Raw genomic sequence first — 23,713 nt, 5'->3', positions numbered from 1 at the left:
AAAGACCTGGAGGTAGAGGTTGTTGCGGGCCGCATGAGGCCCAGCGGACTCCCCCAGTGTCCGGCAGTCCGCCGCCGCCTCGCCCAGGAGCCGGGAGGAAGTGCGGTGGGCGCGCAGACGGACGCAGGGCCAGAGGGCTGCGAGGAGGCGCCCTGGAGCCGGCAGGGCGCGGGCTCGGAGGAGGCGGGGGCGGCCCTGGGTCCCGGGGCTGCCCAGTAGTGCGGTCAGCGACTCGGGTCTCCAGCTCTGTTGGTCCACTACGCCGAAGCGGCATTCAGCGTGCAGCTTGGGCCGGGTATGGACGCGTTTCTTACTGCACGTCGGCAAATGCCCCTGCACCTCTTGGCTGAATTCTGAGCTGCAGAGCCCTGCAGATGTGAAGGCGTCAGACTTGTCCTTTTTGTTGTCGTTTGTCTTAGTGTTGTATACCGGGAAGGCAGAAGTGAGAGGGGCTTCTTCGCGTTTTTTTGTTTGTGTTGTTGGTTTTTGTGGTGCTGGGTATCCAACCCTGGGCCTCACACGTGCTAGGCCGTGGGAGCTCTGCTGAGCCCTACCGCTCCCCCCATGGTTTTCCTCTGGTGAAAACCTGGCAGACAGTGTTTGCTTGAAGGCCCAGCCTGGGCGGTCAAGGCTGGGAAGGAAGTTTCACAGCGCACCTCATTGTCCTGTTTTATTTCTTGCTAAGAGCTACTGACCAATAGTTTGTGTTGGGCCAGGATTAATGGCTACTTTATTTTTAGTAGCTCGTAGAAGGAAATGAGATCTGGATTTTATTTTCCTGACACATCCTGCTCCCAATATTCTTCCCAAAAGCCAAGTAAGCAAACATCTTGACAGGTAGTCACCTGAGCTATCTGGTCCATAGGTAGCATCCCTGTGTGCCAAAGGCACCACCAGCCCCCCACCCCCTTCGTCCTGATTGTTCTCCCTGTTAACTTGGGTTTATCAGGTAGCTTGTTTAAAGAACAACCTCTTGCCACCGTATCACTGAGGTTTTGGCACCCTTAGTGTGGAGACACCCTGGATAGGCCCCAGGTCCAGCCCTGCTCTGGTGGCAGCAACACCAGAGGTCTAGAATTCTTTTTTTACAGTCCATCAGATGGCTGACAGCGCTTGTTCTCTGTCAAAGCACAAGATGGAATTTTAGATCAGGAGGGTTCCGAGCTTTCTGTTCTCTAGGGTCCTCTACATCTCCCTGATCAGCAGATGGAGTGACTCACTAGAGTTGCAGGACCCAGAGAAGGGTCCCGTCATTCTCTGTCCTGGCTGACCTTAGAGGACAAGGGTCAAAATATTGGCTGCTTTTTCCTTGGCCCTTTTACTTCCTTGACTTTGGTCTCCAAGTTTTTGGTTTTGAAACACCCAGCAAGCCTGTTTCACCAGTCAGATGGCCAAAGTTGTGACTTAGTCCTGAGTTCAGTTTCCTTTTTCTCAAAGTGGACCATGATGGAGCAACCAGTACTGTCCCCTAACTCTCCTGTAGTTGGCTGTCAACAAGTTCACCAGCACCATGAATCCTCATCATGGGAATGGGGTTCCTTGGAGAGCCAGGCCTGCCCAAGAAAGCTGGAGCAGGGGCTACTCTCGGGTCCTATCCGGGTTGCTAAGTTTGTTGTTGAAAGCTTGATCTTGAGATTTTCAAAGTAGAAAATGAACTGCATTTAGTTAATTGTTGAAGTGTAATTTATGTCCAGTGAGGGACACAGGTCTTGTATCCAGTTTCATGAGTTCTGATATACACATCCACCCACTTACTCCATGCTCCTGTCAGATGTAGAACCTGCCTGTCATCCCTTGAGGTTGCCTTTCAAGCCTTTCAGGACCCTGTCTCAGCAAGTGTTTGTGACCTGACCACTTTCTGTAGTGTCATGGAGTCCCATCCCACCTACAACTGTGCCACCCACCACTCAGCCATATGGGTGTATTTCTGGTGTGGCTAAAGAAGTTATGTGCAATTTTGGACCGTTTTTGTGCGCATGTGTTTTTCTTTCTTTTGGGAAGACAAGCAGGAGTGCCACCGCCATGGCCAGGTGTGCAGTTCCTCAGCTCTGCATCCCCACCATCCACGTGCCTGGTGTCCGTCATTCATCTCCCATGGTGTGATGGTGGCATGCACTTTTCTTCTGTGTATTATGTGCTCAGATGTCTGTTCTGAAGTGTCTCATAAGGCTTCATCATGTTTTTTATTACTGAGTTGTGACAGTCTCTTCTGTATTCTATAAACAGGGCTTTTGTTAGGTAGTATTTGTCTTGCAAATATTAACACCCCACACTCTTTTTTTTTTCTTTTTGGCTACAGGGGATTGAACCCAGAGGCTCTTTACCACTGAGCTATGTTCCAATCATTTTTAAGATTTTGAGGGGCTTCACTAAATTGCCTTGGCCTCCAGAGTCCCATTCTTTGAACTGCCTATTCATGTTATCAATAGTGTAATTTACATTTTTTTTAAATTTTGGAACAGATTTAGACTCTTATTTTGGAACAGATGCACTTGCCCCGAGATAATGGCTCACCTGACCTTGTTCGAACTTGCCCTGAGATAACCACGGGCTCACCTGACCTTGGTGCCCTTCACTGTGCATGTCCCCAGCTTTGCCCCTCCAGGGCCCTATGCAGGACCCCATATTGTGTTTGGCTGCTGTGTCTTCCCCAGGCTGTGGCTGTGTCTCACTCTCTGGTGAATTCTTAGGATCTGAAGAGGCTTGGTGGTGTGTTTGTAGAACATCCTGTTTGGGTTCCTCAGGTGGACTGACATGAGGGACTGTCACGTCACTCATGGCAGACTGAAGGAGCACCAGGGGTGATCAGGTGAGGTGCTGATCCCATCACACCCCTTTAGGGCATCTCTGACGTCCACAGACTACCCCTGGCCTGGTTGAGATGGTGTTTGTAGGTGTCTCTGCTGCAGAGTTGCTCCTTTCCCCTGTCCCTGCTGTCTTACAGTGAGTCTCTGTCCAGCCCATGCTGGGGATGCTATCTAGAATTCCTCTGTAAAGAGTGTCTCTTTCGTTTTGTGTTTGGCCATCAGTCATGCACTGTCGCCAGCATGGACACGCCCTGCACTGGCCATGGTTCATGCGCTGTTGCCAGCATGGACATGCCCTGTACTGGCCATGGTTCATGCACTGAGGCCAGTGTGGACGTGCCCTCCACTGTCTGTGGTTCATGCACTGTCACCAGCATGGACGTGCCCTGCACTGGCTGTGGTTTATGCACCGAGGCCAGTGTGGTTGTGCCCTGCGCTGGCTGTGGTTCATGCACTGTTGCCAGCATGGACGCACCCTCCACTGTCTGGTTCATGCACTGTGGCCAGTGTGGACGCGCCCTCCACTGACTGTGGTTCATGCACTGTGGCCAGTGTGGACACGCCCTCCACTGACTGTGGTTCATGCACTGTGGCCAGTGTGGAAGCGCCCTCCACTGACTGTGGTTCATGCACTGTGGCCAGTGTGGACGCACCCTCCACTGACTGTGGTTCATGCACTGTCACCAGTTTGGATGTACCCTCCACTGTCTGGTTCATGCACTGTCGCCAGTGTGGACGTGCCCTGCGCTGGCTGTGGTTCATGCACTGTCGCCAGTGTGGACGTGCCCTGCGCTGGCTGTGGTTCATGCACTGTCGCCAGTGTGGACGTGCCCTGCGCTGGCTGTGGTTCATGCACTGTCGCCAGTGTGGACGTGCCCTGCGCTGGCTGTGGTTCATGCACTGTCGCCAGTGTGGACGTGCCCTGCGCTGGCTGTGGTTCATGCACTGTTGCCAGCGTGGACGTGCCCTGCACTGGCCGTGGTTCAAGTATTGTCACCAGTGTGGCACTGTGCACTGGCTGTGGTTTGGGGCTCAGCCGTATATTTCTGCTTGTGTAGTCTCAGCTTTGTTGTTGGGGCACTTTCATCTGGCTACTGTCTTTTTTGATTTTTGAGCACTTTCTTTCTCATGCTATAAGGTACTTTGGGCTCATACTCTTATGTTTCCTGCCCTAGACCCAGAATCAGCCACTTCTCCAGGGAGCTCTCATTCCTAAGATTGGAGGGTGGTCTTAGAAACTAGAATCTAGGGGGCTGGGGATATAGCTCAGTTGGCAAAATGCTTGCCTCACATGCACAAGGCCTTGGGTTCAATCCCCAGCACCGAGAGAGAGAGAGAGAGAGAGAGAGAGAGAGAGAGAGAGAGAGAGAGAGGGGGGGGGAGGGAGGGAGGGAGGGGGAGGGGGAGAGAGAGGAGGGGTGGGAGGGAGGGAGAGGGAGAGGGAGAGGGAGAGAGAGATGGAGGGAGGGGTAGATATGAGAATCAAGGCCCAGGTACTACTTTTGCTTCTAGGACCTCAGTGGACAGACTTGCTGATAGATCTGATTACACAATCAGATCTATGTGTCTGTAATCTCTAACCTGGAACATGCTATTAGGCTGTTGCCACTCTGGGTAAGACCCTGTTGCCCACCATCTGCAGCCCATTTCCTTCTTTATTCAGCCCCAGTGTGCATGCAGAACACCCTCAGAATTGTTCCTCATATCCCTTTGGCTCGTTAGAAATAAAGTTATCAAGTAGAGCACAGAGTTCTGTGAGTTACAGTGGAGTTTTTTGTTTTGTTCTGTTTTGTAAATTCCTTAGGATCATATGTAAACAATTGTATCATCTGTATTGAGACAGTTTTACTTTTTCCTTTCTAAACCTTTTTTTTTTTGTACCAGGGGTTGACCCTGAGGGGTCCTTAACCATTGAGCCACATCCCCAGCCTGTTTTTGTTTTTTATTTTGAGACAGGGCCTCACTAAGTTGCTGAGCCTTTCTAATGTTTATGGCTTTTCTTTTCTTTCTTTCTTTCTTTTTTTTTCTTACTACATTGGCTAAAACCATAGAACAGTGATAAATTAAATAATGTAATGACCATACTAAAAAGGAGAAAAAACACATGATCACTCCAGTAAATGTTGAAAAAGCATTTAATAACATTTAAACCCCTTTCATGATGAAGGAAAAACCTCTTAGCAAACTAGGAGGAGAAGGGAGCTTTGTCTGTGTGGTAAAAGGCATCAGTGGAAAACCTACACTAGATGTTGTACTTAGCAGTGAAAAATATGAAGTACTTCATCCCTAAAATCAAGCAGCTGGCATTGCGCCTGGAGCCCTTACCTTGGTAGTAAGGTCAGAAGTAAAAACCAAGTTGGTTTCATCAGATCATAGAGGACAAGTAAAACTGCATTTGCAAGTGATGTGGTTATGAAGAGATCCTAAGAAATATTTTTTTTAAAAAGCTGAGTATATTAAGTAAAATCACAAAGATCTTGGAAATAAAAGTTTATATGCAGAAATTAACTGTTCTGTTACGTATTAACAGCAAACTATTAGAAAATGAAATCAGAAATTCTTTTCTGTTTATAATCATACCAAGAAATAAAGTATTTAGTAGTAAGTCTAACTAAAGATATGGAAAACCTCTTCACTGAGAACACGGAGCACTGGCTGTGGGAAACTGAAGTGACCTAGCATGGGGGAGAGCACTTAAATGGAAGACTTGACATTGTTGGAAGACCAGTCCTCCCTGCAGAACTCATGCAAGCCTTTTCTGTGAACTGACAAGCTGATTCTCAAACGTGGATATGCATGTGACCTAGAACTGCCCACACTGTTGTCAGAAGCAGGTTCTTGTGGCCTGACCTCTAGCTGTGTATACACAGCTTCAGCAAATGGAGTATCCTGTAGCTGAGGTGGCTGTGGAGTGATGCTTAAGAGGAGAGCAGTTGCCCAGAGACAAGTACAGCAAGGCTGGGAAGGTGGTTAGAACAGGTTTACTGCAAGGCCAGGGAAAGACTGAGGGGCACCCTAGACAGGGATGGGCAGTGGTGAGGGAGAGGAGGCCCAGCCTCCCTGGGTGGAGTGCCACTTAGCCACTGAAAGGCACAGATGTGCAGATCAACAAGGCACTTCCAGAGGCCCTGTGCCATGTGACATAGCCAGACACAAAGCTAAGTGATCTCTTTGTAAGAAATTCTAGAATACAGCTCAGTGCAGTGGCATATGCCTTTAATCTCAGAGGCTTGGGACACTGAGGCAGAAGGACTGCAAGTTCAAAGCCAGCCTCAGCCACTTAGCCAGGCAGTAAGCAATTCAGTAAGATCCTGTCTCTAAATAAAATACAAAAAAGGGCTAGGGATGTGGTTCAGTGGTTGAGCACCCCTGAGTTAAATCCCTGGGACCAAAAAAACAAAAGAAATTCTAGAAAGCAGATTTGTGGTGATAGCCAGTCAGTGGGTGCCCAGGCCAGGGTTTGCAGGAGGAAGGGTTGCAGAGGGCTGTAGTGCAGATGCCCTGATGATGTGCGCTCACAGATATGTGGTGTGCATAGCTTTCCAGAACCCCCAGGTTGTGTGTTGTAAGTGGACGAAGTCTGTTGTGTGCTAATTGAACCTCAATAAAGCTGACTAAGCAGTGCCAGTGTGACTGGAGTCTTGGACTTTTGGTTCCTTTTGTGACTTGACCTGGCCCTGGTTACCTTTCCCAGAAAGTGAGAAGGGACCCTGACACCAGTTTTCCCCAGGGCATGGGGAGATCTACTGAGCACATGTTAAATGGACAAAAAGAAAGGGTGAGACTTGACCACACCCTGTAGGTGAGGGGCACCATCTAAGAGGACTAGCTTTGAAGGAGGATTTCAGGAAGTGTGCACTTTTAGTGGGGTGGATCGCTGGCACTCTTCCAGAAAAGGCAAGCGCTGCTGTAGGCAGGAGGGCACTGGACCTCGCATCATAGAAAACTATCCTGCAGGACTGGACACTGTCTGAACCATACCGTGTGGTTACTTTGCCAACAGACCTGGATGAATCTGGCATGAAGCAAATTACAGGACAGATATGGGCCCCTCCCTGTCAAGGGACCAGAGCTTGTGCCCTCAGTCTTTGCCTTCCTGGGCTGTGTGGACCCCATAGTCCTCTCCCCCGGATCCCCAAGGGGGAACTTGCCCACTGCCCCAGGCCAGTCAGAGAGCACCGTTCCTTATTCCCCAGCCTCAAACTGGAGCATCTCTGCATTCTTCCTGAGGACCTGCCTGGAAAGGAAGTGGGGACTGCTGCTGTGGAAGAGTGTCCTTGGTGCCAGAGTGTCCTACAGTCTGCCACTTCCACCCCGCAGCTGTGTTTAAGTGCAGAGTTTCCTGGAGGTAACTAACATGAAAATATGTATCCAGCAGTGTCTGTGACGTTACGCCATGAGAATCACCCTGTGAGTTAAGTGAAATTTGTTGAAAGTAATACAAATGGGGGGCTGGGGCTGTAGCCCAGTGGTAGAGCGCCTGCCTTGCACATGTGAGGCACTGGGTTCCATCCTCAGCACTGCATAAAAATAAATAAAGATTATGTCCATTTACAACTAAAAAAAAAAAAAGTAGTACAAATGATATCACTTCAAGGTTGTGTGGTGGGTGCTGCTAATGCTCTCTCTTACGTTACAAATGTGAAGTGAAGCCAGGCCTGCTGACCTGGGATACCAGCAACTGGGGAGGCTGAGGCAGGGGGGATCCCAAGTTCCAGGCCAGCCTCAGCAACTAAATGAGACCCTGTCTCAAAAAAAAAAAAAAAAAAAAAAAGGACTGGGGATACAGCCCAGTGGTAAAGCACCCAAGTTCAGTCCCCAGTACCAAAAAACAAACATGGTGTGACTACTAAGCCCCACGATGGTCAGGTGACAGGAGTTAGGGTGAAGAAGTCTCCTTGCAATGTGTTTGCTCCCTGAATCCCTCCGCCCAGGACTAGAACTTTTTGGACTCTAGCATTATTCTGGACCCATGTCTGCCTGCCCTAGGGACCTAGCCACCCACGGGGAAAAAGTCTGGGTGACAATGCCCAAGACTCCAACAGAACCTTGAGAGGTGTCATCTGGTCTTGGGAGACCAGAGATGCAGTGACCTCGTTTGCAAACGCCAACCCAATGAACCTGTTGGAGAGAGATCAGGATGCCCCTCTGACCAACTCTGGACTCACCTTGCTGGGAAAGTGGTCTTCACAGTGACCAACAGCAGGCCTCACCTAATGGTCTTGATTCACAGGCCTTGGACCCTGGGCCTGCAGAGCTCAACAGTCAGGTCCATGAACTCCACGCCCTCTGGCCAGGCTTTCTACTGAGCACCTGGGTGAGGAGCTGATGTCAGCAGCTCTCATCCTGGATGGGCAGGTAAGGGTGCCCTGGACCGCACCCACAGACCTCACAAGGCAGAGACCTGTGCGCATGCCCCTGCTTGCCACAGCCCATCAAGCCTGCCAGGTCCTCCCCAGCTCTGGGCACTCTCACTGGCATTGCAGCCCCTTCCCTTTCTCACGTGGCACCCCCCACTTCAGAGCTGCTCATTTTGCAGCCCCGCCCCTTCCAACTATGGCTCCACCTCCCTGACATGTTCCCTTCTTTTCCTGCTTGTGTCCCTGGCACTGCCCTCCTCTCTCACAGGCCCCGCTGTCCTCCTGCTCCTGGCATGGCACTGCAACGCTTCACGCTCCTGGCTGGCCTTCTGGTGTGTGTTGCCAGCAAGTCCACAGAAAGCGAGGTTGGTGTTCCTGTCACATGTCCAGGTGACCATCCTCCAGGGAGGCAGTGGGCCCTTCCCTTTAACCTTAGGAGTCTTGGCACTCAGCCCTAGGGATGACGGAGTTCCATGCTGGGGTCCAAGGGGCTCGTGTCTTGAAGAGGGCAGCAGACATGCCCCCATACGGTAGCTGTTTGGTTCTACCTTCTAGAAGACTGCCAGACCTACTTGTTTCTGTAGAGCGCACAGGGTCTCTGCAGATGCAGCCTGGAGCTGCCTGCCCACGTGCTATTTGCTCAGGAGAGCGACAGTGGGGTATCATGGCTCTGCCAAGCTGGTGACACTCCAGTATGCTGAGCTTTGGTGTCCAGAAGAGCTGAGCCAGGGCCGGGTGGCAAGAGGGTGGGGTGTCCCTCACTAACCGGGACAAGGCTAGTGTGAGGGTGCAGCCACTGGGCCTCGGCCCCTCCTGTGTGGTCTTGATGCTGCCCTGTGTCACTCACACTCCTCAGATGCCCCTCACTATTCACCATACTAAAGTCACAGGAAACAGTGGCCCAGCAGTGACAGTAGAGTCACACCTGGGGACCCTCCTTCCTCAAGGTCTGTCAGCTGCCCTGCTGTCAGTGAAGGCCAGTGCTCAGCATGTGTATTGGACATGGGTTCAAGGGTTGGGCATGAGTTCATTTCCCCTGAACGGCTGGCCTGGCCTGGGCACTTTGTCTGAGACCAAGCTGCAACATCAAGGGGCATTCATTGGTGGAATTGCAGAGGGCATCAGTGAAGTGCCCCTCCCTGTGGGGGTATGTTGGTCATGCCAAGCCTTGGCAAGGCCCTGCCAGCCTCCCAGTATTCATCGTGGTCCAGGAGAGTGTCCCTTTTCTCAAGACTGTGTCATTAGAACTGGTGCTGCAGTTCCTGGGGTGACTGCCCTGTTTCTCCCTGTGGCCCACAAGGTGGGAGGTTGAGGCTGGAGCAGCTCTGCCCGACCAGGGAGACCCTGTGGAGAAGGGGCCTTGGCCACCTCAACTTCCCTAGTGAGGTCTTCAGGGCAGGGAGAGGAGACCCCATGAATGGACGCCCACAGCCTGGGACATCTCCCCAGGTGGGGCTGGACACCTTCCGACCCCCGTAGGTGAGGAAGTGTTCTTTTCCTCAGCCGTGTGACTGAGGCACCTGTGACAAGGGACAGACGTGTGAGAGACAGCATTTGAATGTGAGTTTTACATTACACGGGAGCCTTCGTAAGGAACCCGTGTCCCAGAGAAGTGGGGGTGCTGAGTGATTATGCGCAGGCTTGAGGAAGAGGGATGGTCCTGACCAAGTGTGCTTGGATGGAGAGTGTGATCTGATGGCCATGAACCAGGATCTGTCCAGGTGGGGTAATCAAGATTCTTATCTGTATCTTCCTCTCCTTGGGCATGGGCAAGGCCCTCTCCCTTGGGGTCTCCTGGTCTGCCTGAGGGACAGAGGGCAGAGGAGGTCAGAGAGACCTGCTTTTGCTCTTTCTCAAATGCACAGAATTCTGAGTCCTATCACCTCTAGGCCGCAGTGCAGATCAGGTTCCCAGGGCCCCTCCTGCCTGGCCTTTGGGAGTGAGGAGGCTGCTGTGGAACCTGTCTGGTGGGTCTGGGCCCCAGGCAGTTCGTGTGGTCATTCAGTGTTCAATGGCCTCATGCCCTGCACAGCTCAGACAGTGCTATCCTCACCTTGGAGGGGCGCCCAGGGCCACGGGGTAGAATGGATCAGTGAATCTTGAGATGTGTCTGGTCAGTGGTCCAGTCTCCACCCTGCTGCATTGGATCTCCCTGGCTCATTCTGTACTACACTGAAGTATTCCCTGGAGACTGCCCAGAGTGGGGCTCTTGCAGGGGCAGGTATGTGTTCTCACCTGCTTCTAGGCCAAGGGGGAAGCTGGGATCCTGTTGCTGACTAGAAGACGCAGAGCCATGAATGCTCACAGTGGACTGACAGTGTGGCCCTTGCAGAGCCTGCCTGTTGTCACCCCTCCAGGCCCAGCAGCCTGAGTGCTGTGTGGATGTGATGGACGCCAACACCACATGCCCAAGCACAGGCCTGTGTGGCCCAGGTGAGCCACTTTGTCATAAGCAGTCCCCTGAACAGCTACCAAGCCACCATCCCATGGTAGGCATTGTCCCCGCCTGCCCCTCTTCAGTGGTGAGGACAAGAATGGTTTAGCCCCAATACAGCTCATGTAAAGTGCTAGCTTTCAACACCCACTATCAATGTTTATGGACCCTATGTCTCTGGCCTCAGTGCTGTGTTGAATGTTGGAAAGAAGTACAGGGATAATACCCAGTCGCTACCCTTACAGGAAGCTGGACGACAGCTGTTCACATGCTGTTGGCCAGTAGAAGCTAGGCCACTCCAGCACCTGGGCAGGGAGAGGGTGGGACTTCAGGTAGTGATAGTCTGATATGGAAATTTGGCTTGATCCTGCAGGGAGACCCCGGGGGGAACAGTACAAGGATGCAGTAGTTACAGATGAGGGTTGTATCTGCCCTGAGTGGGTCCAGTGAGTGTGGAGTGCCTGAGGCAGCTGCACGCATGCCCTGAAGGAAGTGGTCCTGGGGGAGCCGTGGTCCTTGAGCCTGGGTGGCAGGAGGTGGAGGCCAGGCCTCCAGTCCTCCAGAGCATGAGGCTACCACACTGTTAATCTCAGATTCCCGTCACCAGCCTCTGGACTGTCTCTTAAGGTGTTCAGTGAAGGCTGCGGCCTCCTCAGCACCAGGCCTCCACAGGAATCTGGGGCCAGAGTGACGTGCTTCCTGTGGTGCTGGTTTCTTCTCTGGAGTTAGAGCCTTTTGTTCCACCCAAACTTCCAGTGTCCGTGTTTTTGAGTGACCGTTGATTTATAAACTCAAAAGATACAGAAATGCTCCAGGATACAGTGAACTGGCCTGGATCCTGCCTCTACTGAGAGCCGCCTGCCTTCTGTGTCGGCTGCTATAGACGCTGGAACGCAGACGGGAGCACCAGCTGCATCCGGTGCAGGAACGGAACGGTGCTGACCTATAACAGCTCTGAGTGCAGGAGCCGTATGTCTCCCAGATTGCTGCCCCCATACTCCTCCCAGATCCTGGACTTCTCACAGGGGTCCACATTGCCAATTTTGGGGAAACTGGAGTGGCCGCCCTTGTCCCCACAGAACCACTATCCATCAGCAAACAGCCCCCAGGAGCCCTTTCTTCCCGAGTCCCATGTCCATGAGGAACAGCTGTGGGGCGAGACTTGCTAATGTCTGGTCTCAGATTCAGGCAGTGTCGGGGTCTTTCTTGGGTCCTGTGCCTGGCCCTGGCCTCCCCTCTGTTCTGCTCCCCACAGTTGCTGCCTGGGGTGCGCAGTTCCCCATGAACAGAAGCACAGGGCTGCCTGGATGGCCACATTTTGGTAAGTCTTAGTTCACCAGGCCAGAGCCAGGCCTGGGGTAGAGGCTCCTTAGAGCCATGGCAGCACAGACCCTGACAGCTGATGGGCCACAGTAGGGTACCTTGGAGGTCACGATCAGACTTCAGACCCAGCCATGCGCTCTGTGACAGGGACCCTGACCATGAAGTAGGGATTTCTGAGAATCCAGTGGCTCATGAGGCTGAGGTCTGTGGGCTGAGTGTGGCAGGTACTGGGTGTGCCCTGGTGTGGGGGGGTGACATATCCTCCATGGTCTCAGAAGGGCTGTTGGTGGAAGCCTTCACAGCCGCACCTTCTGTCTGGTCCTTGCCTCATTCCATGGCTGCCATGGCCCCTGTGACCTCAGGCCCCAGCAGGAGTCTGCCCATCCCAGTGGTTTTTCCAGGGCATAGGCTTCTAAGACGGCAGGCATATGGGACACCAGAAATGACTGCCACAGCACTGTCCTCGAGGCGTTCCCTGTCTCTAGGTAGTCACTTCTCCCTGGCCTGCAGTCTACTTGAGTTGAGGGCCTGGTCAGGCCAGGGGTGGGAGTGTGGCTAGGAGTGGCTGGGGAGGGTGGGACCAGGTGAGAGGGAAGATCCGGACAAGGCAGGAGCTGGGAGAAGGGCCAGCACCGGGGCGGGGGGGGGGCACCATAGCCCAGCTCCAGAGCAAGGTTGCCTCCTTTGCTTGAGGTGCCTGAGAGGCTGTGGGGACCATCATCCCAGCCACTCATCTAGCAGCCCTGGGCTGGACCTGGGTCCTAGATCTTAGGCTCAGAGTTCTGTTCTGAGGCTCAGCTCTTCCCAGGAATTTGAGCCTGGCCTTCCCCTCCCCAGAAAATATGTTTGAGCTCCAAGGTGGCCTCAGGCCCAGCACTGGCCTGGACTGCAGAAGCCAGCAGCACAGAGCAGTGGCCCATAGGGAAGGGCCAGCTCTGACACCTCATGGCCTCCTATAGCACAGGGCTAGTTGGATGGCAAGGCCATGGGCCTGGCAAGGGCACCTGTGCCTCAGGGTGAAAAAGTGGCTTCCCCAGGCACCTAAAGCATCTCCTCCATCCCATGGTCACAGTTTGTCCACAGTCCTTGGCCCTGAGCCATCCTGTCCTGACACTGAGCAGGTTCAGACGGGCAAGGAGCAGCTGCCAGCACCTGAGAGGTAGAGTGCAGCAGAAGCACCTGCTGCAGGTTGGAGCTCTGACCCTGCACAGTCTCAGGGGGAGCCTAGGGTCTGAACTTCTGGAGCATGGAATTAATGAAGGCTTCTTTCCCTTTCACCTTCCCCTCCCTCTCCCCAGGAAGCCTGGGCCTGTGTCCAGGTGTGCTGGCCCCTTGCTCCCTGTGAGGGCTCAGGTGTGTTCAGGAATGGTGGCCTGGGTTGGGCATGGACCCCGGGCCCCTGGCATGCCACAGTTGAGACTGGCCACTAGAGCGGCTGATTTGCCTGCAGGGGGTTCCCACGAGACAGCTTCCCTCTTCCTGGGGACGTTCTTCGTCAGCGCAGGTCTCATCCTCTCTGTGGCTGGGTTCTTCTACCTCAAGTGCTCCAGTAAGCTCCCCAGGGTCTTCTACAGGAGAGACAAAGGTACTTCACTCTGCCTTCTCCCACTCAGGGGCCTAGGTGGTGCCCAAAGGGACAGAGTAAGTGCCAGGACCCCTCTCTGCCTACGTTACACCAACATTTGGGTGCCCTCTGGGGGCTACTATAGCTTCAGGTCCTGAGAGTCCAAGGCTGGGCTTCTGCTGCTGGTAGGAGTCTTGGGGTCTCCAGTCAAGTTAGGTGCCTTGGGGTCAGCTCCCAGAAATGCCCACCCAGCATTTCTGCCTTCCAGGCCATCCCTAGAGCAGAGTAGACCCTGGGTGTGGCCATCTCAGGTGGCCCAGGGAACCCCAGTGGAGGCACCCATGCCCTTATGCATAATTGGGGGCTGATGGCCACTGCCTCACCTGCAGCACCTCTGGGAACCCAGAAGATGGAGGGGTCTCTGTCCCCCATACTGGGTTCTTGGAGCCAGAGAAACCACCTGAGGAGCATGCCTTGTATGCTCTGGGAAAGTGGGAGGGAGGTTTCTGGGAGGTGGCTCTTCCTGGGATGCTTGAGTGGCTTGCCCCAGGTGCAGGCCATGAATGTGGCCAAGCTGAGACTCAGCTGAGGGCACTGCTGGGCAGAGTGTGGAAGTGGTACCAGATCCAGCCTGGATCCTGGGAAGAGCCTCTGCCTGCCTGTGGACCTCACTGGATGCAGGCAGCTGCTTGGCTCCAGGGTGATGTGCTGTTTTCTTCTGTAGCCCCAGGCCTGCAGCCTGGCGAAGTCGTAAGTAATCTGCACCCTCCCGGCTGAGCATCCTGGGCTCCGTGTCCCATGCTGAGCACCCAAGATCTCACTCTGCCTCTCTCTCCTTTCAAGGCTGCAATGATCCCCCCACCACAGTCCTCAGGTAAAGGCAGGTTGTGTCACCCGGGGGTTCTTGTCTCTGGGCCGGTTTCCAAATGCCAGACCCAGGGACCTCTACAGGTTTGCCCCTAGACACACATGCCCACCTCTTGGGTCCCAAGGAGACACTACATGAAGGAGGGACAGGCGCTTGACAGGCACACCTGGTGCCCATCAGCCTACATGGCTGTGTGCTGTCCCTTCCTCTTCAGGTATTGAGACTGAGAGAGGAGAACCCGACACAGGGCAGACCTTCCCCTCACTTCCTCCAGCCCTGCTCAAGTCCATCTCTACTTGAAGGGTACAGGGAGCAGGTCAGCCCCTGGGTCTTGCCCCACCAGGCACCCCCACCCAGTTGTGACCCACTATAAGAGGAGACTGTGAAGCTAAGTCCCTGACCACAGTCACAGCTGTGAGCCCAGAGCAGAATCACCCAGCCTCCCTCCCCAGGCCAAGCTCTTCCCACCGTGCAGAGGGCTGGTGGGGACAGGCAGCGTGTTCCTCTCCTCTGGGGCAGAGCAGTTCCTAACTAAGGCCCAGCCTACCCTGTTCCAGGCAGCACTTGGCTCAGGTCTGAAGCAGCCTCATCCACAGCATCTGCAAGAGCACAGGGGCCCCAAGTGGCTGAGGCCTCATGGCAGAGTATCCCCAGGTGGCTTAGACAGCAGGAGCTCTGACAGCTCTCCAGGTTGGACGTTAGAGACCAAGGAGTGGGAGAGGGGGACATTGGCTCCCAGGTCTGTGGGACCCTCGTACCTTCTCAGCTCCTAGGCTCAGCTCCCTGGGCTGTGGCTGCATCCCCTCTGTCTCTGCTCCCTCATGTCTTTTTTCTTTCTGCCTCCCCTGAGGAGGGCACTGGTCATGGCAGTTAGGGCCACCTGTTTGAGGCAGGAGGGTCTCATCTGAGATCTAAATCACATCTTCCCAGACCTTTTTCCCAAATGAGGTCACACTTGCAGGCTCTGGGGCTTAGGACATGGTCCTAGAAATGCATAATGCCTGCACCTTAGTCTTAAGGGACAGCCGGGCCCTGATCCAGGCCCAGATGTGTGGGTGCAGGGTCCCAGGGTTTAATGGGAAACAGCCAGGCTAGGCTCCCGGGGGCATCTGGCAGGAGGAACTGGCTCTTGACGGGCAGGGGCGCCTGGTCTCTTCCTTGGTCAGAGTCAACAGGCCCCTGTGGTGCCCCACACCTCCAGCTACATCCTCTGCCATCCTTGAGCCTCTGTCCCTGGCTCTGACAGCTCATCTCTGACCCCTTTCAGTGCGAAAACCAAGATATGTCAGGTGCGAGCGGCCCCTGGACTGGGCCTCGGACCCTTCTGCCTTCTCCACAGCAGAGGCCCGAGTCAGCAACGTCTGACCTGGAAGCCGATCAGACTGCACTACCTGCGGCTTGGAGGCTGGAGGACCCCTCAGTGAGCCCCCCACAAAGGGCCTTGTCACCTGGGGCTTGGGACAGGCCAGACCTGGCTCCCAGCGAGTGACAGGCTGAATGGGAACCCACCCACGGGTTCTTGAAAGTCCTTTTGCTCCACCCACACTGCTTGGTTTGACCAACAGGAGCAGGCCGATGTGAGACTGGGGGCTCAGGCCACAGTCAGACCCACAGCCAGAACTGTTGGAGACGGCAGGGGTCACTAGGCTGCTTTGCACCTGGAGAAACCAGGGTAGCAGGACCCCTCCAGCACCACCCAGCCCAGTGGCCCCCACAGACCCTCTGAGAGGAGTGAAGCTGGGGCCTGGCCGGCAGGCAGGACAGAGCTGTGAACCAGCTGCCTGAGACTGAGGCCTCCAGGTCGTCTGGCTCCCGTGGTGGCTGGGAGGCCACAGCCACACCCTCGGGAGCTACAGAACTGAGTTCCCTGAGGCACTGCTGTCCCATCCCAGGCCTTGCACCCCAGGCAGGTCACACTGGCCAGCAGGCACCCAGGCTGGGCACCCACAGTGAAGTGCCCACACATGGGTCTTCCACATCTGAATCCCCAGGTTTTCTGGGCCCGTGGAAGGCATACTGGCCAGCGGCCCTTGCCCAGTGGTCCTGTCCCAGCCATCCCAGGCCACCAGACACGGCCTGCACATGGCTAGCTTGGCTGGGGCCATCAGCCAAGGCTTCCTGTAGAGGAGGCTCGATGGTGGCCGCCTCCTACGTGCTGGGCTCAGCACTTAGTGGTCTGTCACTGTCCTCAGGTGTCCTGCCTCATCTCCATCGAGCCTGGCCCACTTCTTGGGGACGTGGCTGTGCTCTTGGCACTGTGATTCTGTGTGCAGCTCCTCATCCGCGAGTGGTGGACTTGATCTTTGAGGCTGGCCAGCCACTGGCCCAGCAACAGGGTGGGGTGCCGATCTGAAGTCAAGTCGAGTAAACTATTCAGAGCTTCTCCTTCCCTGCCTTCTCAGGGCCCTAAGGGTCATCTGTTCTTTTAAATATGTGTGACTGCCACCCCCTTCGAGGCCAGTACCACCCACCCCACTGCCATATGCAGGGGACAGGGAGACAGCAGGATCCAGGAGTGCTACTACCTAGTTCCTAGTCGGGGGCCTCAAGTCAGGGACTGCCTGGCTCCTGCCAAGGGCCCACCCCTGAATTCACCCCTTCAGCTCTCAGGGTGTCCCCCAAAAGACAGCTTGCTCCAAATCCCCTTGTTGGAGAGGGCCACCCGAGGTTCCTTGGGACCCAAGATGGGAAGATGTGGGCATCTCTTCTGGGCTGTTGTGGAGAAGAGCCAGGCCTGGCAGGGGCATGCAGACAGGGCCATGGAGACCTGGCAGGGATTGCCAGGCCTCATTCACACCCTAGAAACCCTGAGGATGAGGCTACAAATAGCAGTCTATGGGCTTGACTCGCCCTTGGGGAAACCCCCGTGTCCTGGCCACTTGAGCCCAGGGCAGCAGTCCCTCCTCAAGCCCACAGGTGGACAGTGCTTTGGGAGGCTGGTGGGCATGGAGGCATTTGCTGATGGGCATCAGAACTGGCCAAAGAGGGCAAGCTGGAGCGAGGCAGTTACTGGCCCTCCCCTGGGCACTGAGAGTCTGTCCAGAAGGAGGGCAGACCCAAGTGTGCCTTCCACTTGGAATGCCCAGAGTCCTGGCCCTGCCCCAGCCCCTCTGCCCAGAATATGGACTGGGGGTTGTGTCTTCAGATACCTGCTGCCATCCAGCCTCAGAAAGCCCAGCCTGAGGTCTGTCTACCTGAGAAGTGCTTGGGAACAAGGCCCCCAGTAGGCCTACCCCACTTCACCTTGTTCTGGGAACAAAGGACCCCACCCTGGAGACAGAACATGAGGAGCAGCGAGAGCCACAGGAGGGAGTCTGACCCAGTGTGCCTCTTTGCACCCGGGACCTCCCCAGGGCCATGCCATCCTGAGGTACCTGCAGCAGGACAGGTGCTTTGGCCAGACTGAGGGACCCCAACGTGATTTTTTAAAATATTTTTTAGTTGTAGATGGACACAATACCTTTATTATTTAATTTATTTTTATGTGGTACTGTGGGTCAAACCTGGTGCCAGGCACTGAGGCACAACCCCAGCCCCACCAACATGATTTCTGATGGCAGGTAGGAAGGGACATTGTGTGGCAGACAGGGAAGGCCCCCTCCCTCTCTGGTCATCCTGAGCAACCCCTGCCCAGGCCCTTCTCACTCTTGCTGACCTGGGACCTCTCCCTCGCCTCCACCCATGGCCAAAATTGGAAACAGAGGTCACTACAGCCCCCTACACATTCTTCCCTAGAGTCCAGCCCCCCACCCTTCGTTCCCTTACCTGCTCGTTCAGTATTCCCTGGGCAGCACTGGGGGAGGTGCCCAAGCTGACCAGGGAAGGATCAGCTGAGCAAGGACTCAGGTGGACCTGAGAGTGATGTCGGGTGGTGGGTGCACAGTTAGATGGGGCCTGGGTCTGGGGGCTGCCTGGGCTCTGAGCCTCAGTGGGGTGTGTATCAGTCAGGCTCAGCAGATGGGGGTTCTGAGCAGGGGCTATCAAGAGATCTTTGGGGACTGCAGTTTCACTGCTGAGTACAAAAGGGACAATGCTGTCCAGGCTGCCTCCTTTCCAGAGGTTGGGGACCAGGCCTGTTGCCAGCCCCAGAAGGTGGGGCAAAGGGCAGACCCAAGTGTGCCTTCCACCCCAGAGCCTACCTTCCCCTTCCAGCTTCTGCCTCCATCCATACCTGGGCCTGCGTGAAAGCATCCCAGCCTGGAGCCAGCAGAGCCACTGTGACATGCAGACAGCCTCAGGTGCAGCAACTCGGGGAGGGTGGGCAGTCAGCAGAATGACCAGCACCAGGCACACCCTGGCTTGGAGTGCCTCTCCACTCTGGCCCCAAGTACAGCATTGTCAGAAATGGGAGACCAGCTTCACCCATGGCCCTGGAAGTGGGAGAGCCGTGAACCATGGGCTTCAGGGTGCTCCTTCAAGGCCATGCTCTCCTGGACTCACCTGCACAAGGACAGCTCCTCTATCTGCCACCCACATTAGGTGGGGAGGGATGAGTGAGGGCCTGGCCCAGGGAGCCCCCAGGGTGAGGGGTACGGGGAGAGGAGACAGGAGAGAGTGAGGCAGACCCTGTGTGCGCACACGCACCCATACACTTCATGCATGCACAATGCTCACTCGGCCATTGTTAGGGTGCTGGTGCACACACCCCATTCACTCGCTTGCCTACTCATGATGTGATAACAGGTGTGCCCCATCCACTGCCCTGGACACAGCCTGCCAAGTCCCCTCACTGCTGGGTGGGACTCCCCCAGGCCCAGGTGGGGGAAGGCAGGGATTCTGGCCCCACCTCTGCAGCAAGGCCTGGTACATTCCTTGGGCCTCAATGTCACACTCGCCTCTGGGTACTGACTGTCCCCTGAGGAGCCCAGTGACCTCACAGTGGCAATATTCACAGGAGCCTGGGGAGGAGGTTTCAGGGCAGCCAGGAGTCTACTTCCTGGAGGGCTTGTGATGCTGAGTCACTGGGCTCGCACAACTGGCTCCAGGGGTGATCACAGCACCCCAGGAGCCCCCGACCCTGCTCAGGGAGCCAGTCCCTCTCTAGTCACTACCTCCTTCTGGGCCCCACCCCCTCCCTGGGCCACAGCTGCTCTCTGTTCCCCTGCTTCCTATCTGGGCCCCCTCCTTTCCTGGCCCTGAGATCTCTCTCCACTCCAGGAGCAGATGGGGACGCTGAGGTCAGGTTCCCCTCTGGTAAGGCGTCACCCCCCAGCTTTCCCTCAGGCCCTGGGAGTCTTGTCCTTGAGCACCAGGATTTTGGGGAGCAACACCGCAGGGGCTTCTGATGCCCAGTCCACTGAGGTGGTCAGTGGTGCCTGCAGGTGGGTGGGCCCCCGAGGAGCAGGGGCATCCCTTGCCCTAGCATGGCCCCTCTCACAGGGTGCCCTTTCCACAGGCCTGTGTGTGGGCTCCAACCTCAGAACCTGGGTTCTTGCTAGCAGTAGGCCCCATCCCAGTTCAGCATCACTGGTGAATCGACCACTGTGCTAGGCAGAAGGAGGGAAAGCTCAGGACGTGGGAGGAGAGCCTGACCGTGACAGAAAGGGTGGGGAGGGCCACATCCATTGGAGGGATCCAGGTTGGTCATCTGGAGTGGAGTGGGCAGTACTCCTCCACTCACAATGGGCGCTCAGGTGAGCTGGCGAGGGGGTGATCTGTGCCACTGGCTACTGCTTGGCCCATCGGGCTTTGGTGCAGTCCCCTCACCCTCCCTCCACTCTAGCCTCAGCCCTGGGTGAACACTGACACTAGCCCGGGCCTTTGCCCCGTGGTTGACTAGAGCCCCATGCTGACTGGCCAAAGCCAGGAAAGCTTCTGCGATCCTCTGCTGGACCTGGGTCTCCCTCAGCCCCTGGTCCCTGCCCCACAGAACACGGTGCGGGAGGGGGGAGGCTTCTTGCCCACAAGCTGTTGTGACCACCCAGATCACAAATGTCCTCGCTCTGATTTCATCCTCAAAGTTGCTGCTCAGGCCCTGCCTAGCCTTGACTTCTCACCTCACTTCCTGGACCCCAACAGAGGGAGGCTGGGCTGGAGTGGGACCCTGGGCAGAGGCAGAAGAGTGCCATGTGTGAGAAGGATAGTCACAGGTGGATGGGTCAGAGGGGGTGGAGCTTCTGGGGAGGCAGGTAGCAGTGCAGGTGACAAGCTGGGCTATAACTGTGAGGTGTTTGTGGGTTCCCCTGCTTTGGGCCCACTCAGGAGCCATGGGCAGCCGGAACTAGAACAGAGTGGACAGACCTCCATGCTGCAGAGGCCTGGGCTGACCCCAGACCCAGAACTGCTGATCCCCATGCGGCCATGCCTGTCCTGCTAGGTAAAGAGGATGGCCAGCCAATCCTGAAGCCCAAGCCACACCCCCAGCCACCCTGGAAGTATAAAGGCACCTGCCCACAGCTCATGCCTTGAGAACTCACACCTGTCCCAGACGGCCCACACCAGGACAAGCACACGCATCCTCTACTCCTGACAGCCCAGTTACACTTGCCAGTACCTCAGGACAGCTGCTGGCCACTGGGCCCAGGAGAGACACCTGCCAGGTGGAGCCGAGGCCAAGCCAGGACTGGAGGAGAGGGAGCAAACAGTATTGGAGCTGGGGAGCCCAGAGGCTCAGCACCCCTCTGTGGTCGGTGGAGAGGATCATGCCCAGGAGCTGCTGACCCCCCGCTGCCAGGTAAGGCTGCTCAGCCTGTCCTCACCCTTCACCTGAATAGGCGCCTCTGTGAGGGTGGGGCCTGGTGCCAAGGAGCAGGTTCTGTGGGAGAAAGGTGGGGGAGGGCGTCCCGAGGTCCTCCCAGGCTCTCCAGGGCCACAGCTGTCCCTGAGATGTGGTGACTTCACATGCCAGGAGCCTGGGGCCCTCGTGACATCACGGTGATGTCAGGTGACTCACAGGATCACAGTGACAATTAGCAATACCTGCACCATCCACCTGCCCCCAGGACTGGCCAGTGAGCCTAGATCAGGGCCAGGAAGGCAAGGGGCCACCTCTAGTGAGGCCTCCAGGGCTCCATGGGTCCTGGGACCAGAGCCTTTGAGATGAAAGGCATTGTCACTTGCCTGTCCTCTAGGCAGGACCCTGTGGCTGGGGAGGGGCAGCAGGCAGGGCAGGCCAGGTGTCTGGTCAGCGGGGTCTTCTGAGCCCATCAGAGAAGTAGAAATGGCCATGGAAGAGAAGGCCCTGGACCCTTCAACATCCTGCTTCCTCTTCAAAGGGCAGCCATGACCTGACATTCAAGGGCACAGAGTGGATGGCTGAAGCCTGCTTCACCCTAGCCAGGGGGGTCATTGGCACAAGACCCTGGTCACCAGCCAGACAAGTGGGCCCCAAAGTGTCCAGGGTGCAGCTGGGAAAGCCCTCCCTTGGGATTTCACTCAGGCCTTCCCAGTCTCCCACCATCACAGGGCTCCGCTGCCCTCAGACTCAGAGACCCCCCACTCTACTTGGCCACTTACAACTCCAGCACGTGCCGACCAGCCCAGGCGCCCACTGCATGTAGTTTCACATCACTTCAGCCGCCCAGAGGCAGCCCACAAGCCCAGGGCCCCCATCCTGCAGGCTCCGGGTTGAGTCACCTGGTTGAGCTGCCCACCCTCAAGCTGCCTTTCCCACAGGGCCTGTACCCCAAAAGATGGGATGTTGCAGGAGCCATCACAGACCACTGCCATCAGAAGTAGAGGCAGGGGCAAAAGGTGTCCACTGAGCCATGAGATGCACCCCAGCACCCTCTGGGCCATCTAGGCCTGGGGCCCACTGGACACCCAGCCCTGGGACAAGTAGGGGAGGGTAGGTGATAGCTTGGGTGAAGGAGCTCCAGGGACACAGAAACTTCAGAGGTACCCCCAAGTGGACAGTGTGTTCCCTGGAATCTGGGGGCTGATGCTGGACAAGACTGACCTCATAGGATGGGCAGGAGACACTCACAGCAGCCTCTGTTCCACAGCCCAGCACCATGTCAACAGGCCAGCAGGTATGGCACACGGTGGTACCACCCCACTGCCGGAGCAGCCCCACAGTCTCGACACCCAGGTCACCCGGAACCCCTGGTTCAGAGAAGGTGGCCTCCCCACTGGAGTGCTCCATCTGCTTCTCAGGTTATGACAACATCTTCAAGACACCAAAGGAACTGTCCTGCACCCATGTCTTCTGCCTGGAGTGCCTGGCCCAGCTAGCACAGGCTCTGGCAGTGAGGCTGTGCCTTGCCCATTCTGCCGGAAGCCCACAGCTGTGCCAGCTGCTGGGGCCCCTGCACTGCGTACCAGCCGCCAGCTGCAGGCCAAGATGCCCGCACACCTGCAACGAGAGGAGCCAGTGTGGCTAGAGGGCACCAAGCTGTGCTGCCGCCCACTGCCTGCCACACCTGGCCGTGAGGCACCCAGCTTTGTGTGTGTGGATGTGGGCCTGAGCAAGCCTGCTGAACCTACCCCACCTGCGCCTGTCCCAGACTTGGCCCCTCGCCGGAGCCGCCTGGCCTGCTGCTGGGCATGCTGCAGGGACTGGCGGCGCTTGGCATTGGTCTCTGTCCTGCTGCTGGTGCTGTTCTGCATGGTGCTCTGGCCCGTGCAGTGCGCGCTCAAGACTGGGAACCTGCACTGCCACCCCCGGCCACCTAACGCCTCCAGCACTGCTGCCGCTGCCTTCTCCCTTGAGCCCCTGGCTAGCAACTAGGGTCACCAGCCTATGGCCAGGCCTCTGACCTGCTGGGGTCAGGAGCACAGCAGCTACTGGAAATTTATCCCCTAGGGCCCCACTGAGGGTCCTCATGAGATGGACAAAGGGTGCCCAAAATCTCTAAGAATGATTAGCTCCTACAGGCCCTAGAAGCTATCCCTTCCCCTGTCACACAGTGGTGGAAGGGACCCAGGAGGTGCTGGCCAGACCCCTGTCCTCCTCCACACACTGCAATGCATGGACGGCTTACTGTCTTTGAGGCCATTTCACCAGGGCCTTCCCAGGGCTCTCTCTAGGCAGGGCTGGCCCCTTCTGTTGGAGGGATCAGAGAGCAGAGGCAGGGCAGGCCCTCTGCCCAGGCCACTGCAGAAACTGCCCAGATGCCCTTCTATGCTTGCAAATAGTACATTTTAAAATAAAATATTTTATATCCATGTTTGGTAAAATGTTCTCACTCTGTGTCCCTGCACCACTCAGTACCCACCCCTCCAGAAAGCCCCCTGTTCCACCCAGCCTAGCCTCTGTCCAGGTTCCCCATTGGATCATGGGTGGGACCAAGGACTAGGGGGCCAGCTCCAGTACCATGAGGTTCCCCTAGGGAAACAGGGAAAGTCCCAGGGCAACCCAGCAGGTTGGAGCCTCAGCCTGGCCCAGCACCCAGTGGCTCTAAGGGGGCTTCTCTTCCC

General features: G+C 56.1%; 1 protein-coding gene, 1 long non-coding RNA gene and 1 pseudogene across 2 annotated transcripts; all 3 read left to right on the top strand.

Moving 5' to 3' along the window:
- The first annotated feature begins 1 nt into the window (after position 1).
- On the top strand, positions 2 to 8,504 carry LOC143387722 (uncharacterized). Its single transcript, XR_013154911.1, has 4 exons — positions 2 to 295; positions 7,004 to 7,155; positions 8,041 to 8,165; positions 8,436 to 8,504. It is a non-coding gene; the product is annotated as an uncharacterized LOC143387722 (long non-coding RNA).
- Positions 8,505 to 9,188: 684 nt separating this feature from the next.
- On the top strand, positions 9,189 to 16,741 carry LOC143387720 (uncharacterized protein C1orf159-like). The gene is made up of 8 exons (XM_077108143.1): positions 9,189 to 9,314; positions 10,525 to 10,600; positions 11,454 to 11,570; positions 11,857 to 11,922; positions 13,375 to 13,509; positions 14,213 to 14,238; positions 14,332 to 14,362; positions 15,624 to 16,741. The coding sequence occupies exons 1-8, from the start codon at positions 9,189 to 9,191 to the stop codon at positions 15,719 to 15,721; spliced, it is 675 nt and encodes a 224-aa protein (XP_076964258.1). The 3' UTR covers positions 15,722 to 16,741.
- Positions 15,717 to 23,418, top strand: LOC143387719 (RING finger protein 223 pseudogene; annotated as a pseudogene).
- Positions 23,419 to 23,713: the final 295 nt, after the last annotated feature.

The sequence above is a fragment of the Callospermophilus lateralis genome, unplaced genomic scaffold (genome assembly GCF_048772815.1).
Source record: "Callospermophilus lateralis isolate mCalLat2 unplaced genomic scaffold, mCalLat2.hap1 Scaffold_167, whole genome shotgun sequence".
In the NCBI taxonomy this organism is placed as follows: Eukaryota; Metazoa; Chordata; class Mammalia; order Rodentia; family Sciuridae; genus Callospermophilus; species Callospermophilus lateralis.
The sequence above is the reverse complement of the archived record's forward strand: the minus strand, read 5'-3'. Positions and strand labels throughout refer to the sequence as shown.

Bases quoted from the DNA above. Each gene is read 5' to 3' on its own strand.
- LOC143387720 (XM_077108143.1), top strand. From the start codon at position 9,189: ATGAGTTCATTTCCCCTGAACGGCTGGCCTGGCCTGGGCACTTTGTCT. The intron at 9,315-10,524 runs GTATGTTGGTCA...TCACCCCTCCAG, and splicing joins AAGTGCCCCTCCCTGTGGGG to GCCCAGCAGCCTGAGTGCTG. The intron at 14,363-15,623 runs GTAAAGGCAGGT...GACCCCTTTCAG, and splicing joins CCCCCCACCACAGTCCTCAG to TGCGAAAACCAAGATATGTC.